We start from the raw sequence: 8,420 nt of genomic DNA on the forward strand, positions 1-8,420 counted from the left end.
GTAACAATTTTTTTTGTTTTTATGGTTGTAGTTTCTGCTTTAGTTTTAGTATAATATAATAACCATAATAGCTATGGTACACCTGATATGAAGTATACAGTATCATGCCCTGGACATCTACAGACACTCCTGTAACTCAACACCCTAAACACACAAAAGACCCTGAACGAAACCACGTCCTTGTTGTGTGAGATCATCTCAGTGACTCACTCGTGTCTCCTTTATGCCTTTGTGATCTCGTCCATTAATCTGTAGTTCATTAAGAATTAGTCTGTTACATCTCTTTTCTGCCAAATCTGTTGTTTTCAAAAACATCACATGCCTGACTGTGTTTATGCTTGTTATAAAGGAAACACATTTAAAGGCCTTTCTTCTGCATGTTTAGCCCGAGTTGTGTTGATGTTGTTGATCATTGGTGCGCCAGAATATTTTCTTTCTGTCCAGGAAGAGGGTGTTCTACGGGGAAGAGAGGGGGGTGTATGAATGAAGACAGCATGTTTTCAGCAGAGACCGAGACGGAGGAAGGGCTGGAGATCAAGGGGGCGGGGCTACAGCAGCAGGAGGCGGAGCTTCCGCTGGAGAGGGAGGAGTTTCTGATGAGCATCAGCACTCGACTGCAGAGCGCCGTGGAGAAGCTGCTCATCACCATCACTCACACCAGCACTCAGGTACGGCAAGCACAAGGAGACAAAATAAACCTGTCCACCTCTAAACGTTCCAAGAGCTCAAAAAACACACACAAGTTTGGGGGTTTAGTTTTAGAGGACGCATTATATTAACCAAAGTGATAGTGAAGATTTTTATTTCAAATTAATTCATCAGTGAATCCTGAAAAATAAAATGAATCATGGTTTCGGTATAAATAATAATGTTTTCAACATTGATAATAATCAGAAATGTTTCTTGAGCAGCAAATCATCATATTAGAATGATTTCTGAAGATCATGTGACACTGAAGACTGGAGTAATGATGCTGAAAATACAGCTGTGCATCACAGAAATAAATTACACTTTAACAGATATTCACACAGAAAACAGCTGATTTAAATAGTTAAAATATTTCACAATTTTTACTGCATTTATGATCAAATAAATGCACCCCTGCTGAGCAGAAGAGACTCTTCCAGAAACATTAAAATCTTTCGGACCCTGAACTTCTGAGTGATGGTGTGTGTGTGTGTGTGTGTGTGTGTGTGTGTGTGTGTGTGTGTTAAACACATCATGACTGGCTCATGCCGGTGATGTCAGATGAACTCTCATGAGGAGCTAAAGCTCAGAGGACACATGTTTGCTCCGGTTGCCTCTAGATACCAGCAGATTTGCATACGCTTCGGTCGCCGTGGCAGCAGCGTAGCCCCGCCCCCAGTGCTCATCTGTAGGCTGTGGGCATGTGCAGTGAAGCCTGACCCTCTTCCTAATAGTTTATCTCAGATCAGATACAGATCCTGACTGCACACAGACACAAATATCTGTTATCTCTCCAATAATCTGTCTTATCTCTCAAGCATATTTTGATGGCTTCATGTCGGGCTCTGTACTTTTGGGTTGATTCTTATGAAAATATTTTTAATGAAGTGAGAACAATTCATTTTTTTTTTGTCAAAAATGAACTTTTATTTTTTATTAAAAAAAAATTATTTATTTATTTTTATTTATTTTTCTATTTTCTCTGATTTTATTACTGTTGGATTAGTTTATGTATTTATTTATTTTTTTTTTGTTTTTTTTTCTCTGATTTGACTCCTGTTGGATTAGTTTATGTATTTATTTATTTCATCTTACTGATTTCTTTTTTATTATTATTTTTTCTATTTTTCTTTTTATTTTTTCTATTTTTCACACTGGGTTTCTTGTTATGAATTAAACCATTCTTAAATTATGTTGGAGTTTCAAAACAAACTTATTTATTTTATTATTCTTTCATATAAATTTTTTTTCTAACTTTCACTTTTTAGCCAGTTTTAGCTTCTGGTTAGACTTTCAAAAATAAACTTTCTTAGTTATTTTTCATTCATATTTTTTATTATTTTTTCTATTTTTCACGTTTCTTGTTGTGAATTTTATGTTTTTAATTTCTGTTGTAGTTTTTATTTTTTTTTTTTTTTTTTTCTTTTTTTAGACTTTCAAAAATAAACTTTTTTTATTAATTTTTGCTGTTTTTGATTTTTTTGGTTTTTTAAAAATTTTTCTTTTTTTATTTTTTTAGCCGTTTTAACTTTTTTAATTTTTTCTATTTTTCACGTTTCTTGTTGTGAATTAAACCATTTTAACTTCTGTTGGAGTTTCAAAAATAAACTTTATTTATTTATTTATTCTATTTATTATATATATTATATATTTTTTTTTTCTATTTTTCACCATTTTAGCCGTTTTAAAGGGCCTTCTGTTAGACTTCAAGAATAAACTTTATTTATTCCATTTACACATTTCTATTTATTTATTTATTCATATTTTTTATTATTTCTTGTGTGAATTAAACCATTTTAACTTCTGTTGGAGTTTCAAAAATAAACTTTATTTATTTATTTATTCATATATATATATATATATTTTTTTTTTTATTTTTTACATTTAGCCGTTTTAGACTTCTGTTAGACTCAACAAATAAAACTTTATTTATTTTATTTATTCATTTATTCATTTTTGTTTATTTTTTCTATTTTTTCACGTGTTTCTTGTTGTGAATATAAACCCGTTTTAACTTCTGTTGGACTTTCAAAAATAAACTTATTTATTTATTTATTCATATATATATATATATATTTTTTTTTTCTATTTTTCACATTTTAGCCGTTTTTCGCTCTTCTGTTAGACTTTCAAAAATAAACTTTATTTATTTATTTATTCATATTTTTTTTTATTTTTTCTATTTTTCACATGTTTCTTGTTGTGAATTAAACCATTTTAACTTCTGTTGGAGTTTCAAAAATAAACTATTTATTTATTTATTCATATTTTTTATATTTTTTTTTCTATTTTTCACATTTTAGCCGTTTTAGCTTCTGTTAGACTTTCAAAAATAAACTTTATTTATTTATTTATTCTTTTTTTTTTTCCTTTTTTTCTATTTTTCACATTTTATCCATTTTATAGCTTCTTTTGGACTTTCAAAAATAAACTTATTTATTTATTTATTCATATTTTTTATTATTTTTTCTATTTTTCACATGTTTCTTGTTGTTTCTTGTTGTGTTTTAAATTATTTTGGATTTTGTTGGATTTTCTATTTTATTTTTTTTTTTTATTTTTTTTTTTGTTAAATTCTATTTTTCACATTTTCGCCGTTTAAACTTCTGGTTAGACTTTTCCAAAAATAAAACTTTATGTTACATTTCATTATTTTATGCATATTTTTTATTCTTTTTTTTTTTTGTTCTATTTTTCACGTTTCTTGTTATGAATTCAGCTGTTTTAACTTCTGTTGGACTTTCAAAAATAAACTTATTTATTTATTTATTTATTCATATTTTTTTATTATTATTTTCTAGCCGTTTGTAGCTTCTGTTAGACTTTCAACAAAAGTAAACTTTATTGTATTTATTTATTTATTTCATATTTGTTCATTATTTTTTCACAATTGCTTTCACGTTTCTTGTTATGAATTCAGCTGTTTTAACTTCTGTTGGACTTTCAAAAAAACATTTTTATTTATTCATATTTTTTGTTATTGTTTTTTTTTGTTTTTTGTCTCTGATATGGGTTTTGTCTGCCGACATGGCACAGAGTTCTGAACCATCACATATCGAGGCTGCTGAATTTGGCTGCCGTCTGTCTGTATTGATATTTAATGTTGCAGATTTGGAGATTATATCGGATCAGATCCTGTTTGACTTGAAATATGAGCAGACGCGCACGTGTTGAGACTTTGATAGGATCGACGGGGAAATTTAGCCTTGCTGACACAACTTAAGGACGTGTGTCTCATATGTAATCAGAGCCGTGAGGCGGTAAAACCTCAGTTGAAAACCACCGGTGGTTTATTTTTAAAATGCTTCAAACGCAATACAAGACTAAAAAACCTGAGCAAAAACTGCGTTTGTGATCACGAGGAGGAAGAGCATCTGTATGGGTTGAAAAAAGTTAAAACGTGACAGCATTATCTAATACACGTAGAAGTCTTTTTGTGACATTTCATAACAGTCTATTCTGTCACGTTTGATCAAAGTGAAGGCCTCCTTCATTAACCCTACCACCAGTCCCTTAACCACTACTTCCCTAGAACCGCACAGAGAGGTTTCTTTAAAAAAATATCCTACAGCCCCCAAACTTTTAGAATAGTTTCTCTCATTAGGTCTACAATCAGTCTTTACTCTGAAAACGAGCTTTTGTTTTTGTATTTTCTCTGGTTATGTTAGGTGTGTATTATATTGATCTTATCTGCTAATACTGAAGATGATAGCTCTGTAAAACCACACCCGTACATCCCGCCTCGTGCTGCCGGATGTGTTCACGAATTGAAGAATTACGTACCAGGTTTGTGTGCACGAGGATTGATTAGTAACTCAATAATGCTGTCCAGGTTTGTGTGGAGGATGATTAGTTAATCAATAATGCTGTTATCAGGGAGGCTTTGTGGTTGTTAATTGTCTTTATTGTGATTTAACATTGTTGATTTCTTAATTGTTTTTATTTTTTTTAATGGTTTTTGGTGCGTTCAGGTCTGTTTTGACCTAAAATACACCTTTCAGATTTATTACAGTGTCTGAAGGAGATAAAGGAACCAAACCTCGCAGATGCTTTAAGACTCTTAAAATTTAGTTTTAGATTTATTTTTTTTTGTTTTTGATTAAGAGAATTTTTTTTGGTGTTATATGAGTGTCAAAACTTCTGTAAAGTGCATTTCGTCTCTTCCGCGTCCTGTATCTCTCACGCTTCAGGACTGAATTTTCTTGATGGACATGAATATGTGCGTCTATTGATGAAAAACTGACCGATTTTCATCTGAAACGGAGCGTTTATGCAAAAAAAGTCCATTTATTTAGTTTGAAAACTTCTCAGAGTAATATTCATGTTGTTTTGATGTTGTTTGGTTAGAAATAAACATGTAGGTTTCATACACTCAGACGAATTCAAATCCCCTTCATTCGATTGAGGTTGATACTGATAATTCTCAGATTATATGTTCTTATAAATTTCATACGGTGATATATCCAAATCAAATTTCTCATCAGAATTTAATAAAATATATATGTATTTTACATTAAAAAAAAAATCAATTTCGAAGAATTTCTAAAATTTTTTTAGTTAATAGAAAAGGGGTAAATGCAGTCGAAACTGCTTTTTTTTAATTCACTCTTTAATGAAAGTGAAAGAAAGTGAAAAATATTAAGTTAAATTCAAAAGGACCTGGAATGTGAACATAGTGTATAAATTCTGAATGCATTATGAGTCTTAAATTATTTAGTTCTCAGTTAATGGAGCAGGAATCTAGTCGGACAGGCTCTGGCAGGGTGTGTGTGTGTGTGTGTGTGTGTGTGTGTGTGTGTGTTAAATCACCTGCAGGGTTCATGACTCTGCCTTTTATCGTTGACGTATCCCACACATGTCCACAAACCAGGAAGTGTTTACTCCGGCTGACAGACACACACACAGAGAGAGAGAGAGAGAGACACACACACAGAGAGAAAGAGAGAGAGAGAGAGAGAGAGACACACACAGAGAGAAAGAGAGAGAGAGAGAGATGGAGGGAGAGAGAGAGGGAGAGAGAGAGACACAGAGAGAGAGAGAGAGAGACACACACAGAGAGAGAGAGAGGAGGGAGAGTGAGAGAGACCGGAGGAGATGAGAGAGAGAGAGGCCACACACAGCGAGAAAGAGGAAGAGAGAGAGACACAACCACGAGGAGAAAGAGAGAGAGAGAGAGAGAGACAACACAGAGAGAAAGAGAGAAAGAGAGAGACACCACCAGCAGAGAGGAGAGAGACACCACACAGAGAGAAAGAGAGATCGAGAGAGACCACCAACACAGAGAAAGAGAGAGAGAGAGAGACACACACAGAGAGAAAGAGAGAGAGAGAGACACACACAGAGAGAAAGAGAGAGAGAGAGACACACACAGAGAGAAAGAGAGAGAGAGAGAGACATACACAGAGAGAAAGGGAGGGAATAAGAGAGAGAGAGAGAGAGGGGTGCAGAGGGAGTCTCTCTCGCCCTGTTTGTTCCCAGAGGACCGTTGCCACGGAAGCATGGAATTGTTAATGAGTTGAAGTACGGAGGGAGGGTGGAAAGGTGAGTGTTTAAGTGTTTGAATTTCTGGTTTATGGCTTGGAGTTTTGTTTTTTATTTTGATCTATGTTTTTAATTTTTGATTTGATTTTCGTTTTGCTGGTTCTTCCTGACGGGCCACGTGAGATCTGTGTGTGTTTACCTCCGCCGAGACACTGCCATAGAGACGCTCGCTCAGCCCGGGGATGTTAACTCGGATTCATTTGCACTTGACGTCGCTGAGACCCGTCTCAAACATCTCTCAGGACGCCGCTTAAAAGAAGAGGTATGTCGACATGGATTTATATGGGGAGTTTTGTTATTATCGGGTGTTTTGGGAATTCTGGCTTGATGGGCAGGACATGGATGTTTACGAGGTGGAGTCGCGCATCCCGCTCCCGCGACCCTTCCCTCTGAGCCACCTGCTGCACGAGAAGAACTCCGTAGTAGTGCAGACGCAGATCTCGCACGTCAACCGGCGAGACAACAGCCACCTTCTCAAAGTCGTCTCTAAGATCTCCCTGCCCACGCCGCCGTATACAGTAAGATGTCAGAGCTCGATTTTGACCTTTGGTGCGCTCGGAAAGGGTTTTATAGCGCGTCCGTATAGTGAGATAAGAGGCTCGGGAGCTTTTGTAGACGTTGGCTGGCTGTAATGAGATTCCTGGGTGTGTTTGTGTGTGTTTTGTGCTCAGACTCTGGTCTTACGAGATCAGGCGCGCTGTCATGTCACACAGAAATCCTGGCTTTTGTTGAAGCTCCTCATTAGTTTCACATGAACGTGTGACCACATGAAGAAGAGCTTGCTGACTTTAATGTGGCTTTCAGATTATATGTGTGTAGCATTAAAGCTGAACAATAATGTGTCCTACTTTTCAAAGGTTTGGGGTCAGTATGATTCTAAAAAGAGTCTCTTCTGCTCAGCAAGGCTGTTTTTATTTGATTAAAAATGCAGTAAAAATTGTGAAAAAATTTTATAATTTAAAACAGCTGTTTTCTGTGTGAATCTCTGTTAAACTGTCATTTATTTCTGTGATGTGCAGCTGTATTTTCAGCATCATTACTCCAGTCTTCAGTGTCACATGATCTTCAGAAATCATAATAATATGATGATTTGCTGCTCAAGAAACATTTCTGATTATTATCAATGTTGGAAACTGAAAACTTTTGTGGAAACTGATTTTTTTCAGGATTCACAGATGAATAGAAAGTTCAAAAGAACAGCATTTATTTGAAACAGAAATATTTTGTAACATCTTTACTGTCACTATTTAATGCAGATTAAAGTATTAATTTCTTTTAAAAAAAATCTTACTGACCCTAAACTTTTAAAATAATAAAATGATGTAAAATGTAAATATATAAGTGATTTTAAAATGAAAGCAATCAAAATAAAACCCTAAATAAAAATGTATTAAATCATTAAAAGTTCAATTAAAATGAATATTTTAAAATAAAATGAAAAATCTTAATAAAACAGTAAAAATTAAATAAATGATTTTAAAATAAAACAATCAAAATAAAACACTTAACTAAAATTAATAAGTCATAAAAATGCTAAATTAAAATAAATAAATAAATAATTTTGCAATAAAAACAATCAAAATAAAACATTCACTAGCAATTACATCATAAAAATGTTAAATTAATATACATACAAACCAAAATAAAACAGTAAAAATTTATTATCAAAGCATTTATTATGACATGTTTTTAGCAATTCTTTAAAATAATTTAATAAAGTGTTATTTCTCATTCATGACCCTCACAGTGAAGGCCATCAGAGTGTTATGATGCTCTGCTCGTCTGTTCGTTTCTTTAATGTTTCTTTATCAGAGTTCGCTCCAGAAACTCTTCCGGCGCTGACGGGGTCTCATAGAAGCAGATCAGCTTTTTATGGGACGTGTGCAGATATAAAGCAATGTTTCTGATTACTGTGGATATTGTGAATGAGGTTTATATGATGCAGAAGCCTGGTTGATGACTGACCCCTCTATTTCAGCTGGAGCACGCGGAGGTCACGCAGACGGAGCTGATCAGAGAGAAGTTCAGGCAGAATGAGGAGATGGAGGAGCTGCAGCGCAGACAGGAGGAGCTGCAGGAGCGTCTGTGTGAGGAGGAGCGCGCGCGGGAGCAGCTGGCACTGGAGCTGCACAGAGCTGAAGGTGTGTGTGTGTGGTGTGAGAGAGAGAGTGTGTGAGTGTGTGTGTGTTGTG

The 8,420-nt window shown here is 34.3% G+C and overlaps 1 protein-coding gene across 2 annotated transcripts; it reads left to right on the plus strand.

Moving 5' to 3' along the window:
• The first annotated feature begins 489 nt into the window (after positions 1 to 489).
• Positions 490 to 8,420, plus strand: LOC109062299 (A-kinase anchor protein 9-like). Of its 2 annotated transcripts, none has more exons than XM_042776149.1 (2): positions 490 to 668; positions 8,207 to 8,420. In XM_042776149.1, exons 1-2 carry the CDS (start codon positions 495 to 497, stop codon positions 8,402 to 8,404), a joined length of 372 nt encoding a protein of 123 aa, XP_042632083.1. In that variant the 5' UTR covers positions 490 to 494; the 3' UTR covers positions 8,405 to 8,420. The 2 variants fall into 2 exon arrangements, with proteins under 2 accessions (XP_042632083.1, XP_042632082.1); XM_042776148.1 differs by lacking the exon at positions 490 to 668 and adding an exon at positions 6,554 to 6,746.

The sequence above is a fragment of the Cyprinus carpio genome, chromosome A19 (genome assembly GCF_018340385.1).
Source record: "Cyprinus carpio isolate SPL01 chromosome A19, ASM1834038v1, whole genome shotgun sequence".
Lineage (NCBI taxonomy): Eukaryota > Metazoa > Chordata > Actinopteri > Cypriniformes > Cyprinidae > Cyprinus > Cyprinus carpio.

What these genes read in the sequence shown, in the direction of transcription:
- LOC109062299 (XM_042776148.1), top strand. Translation starts at nt 6,567, where the DNA reads ATGGATGTTTACGAGGTGGAGTCGCGCATCCCGCTCCCGCGACCCTTC. An exon ending in TGCCCACGCCGCCGTATACA is followed by an intron (nt 6,747 to 8,206) that starts GTAAGATGTCAG and finishes CCTCTATTTCAG; the next exon opens with CTGGAGCACGCGGAGGTCAC.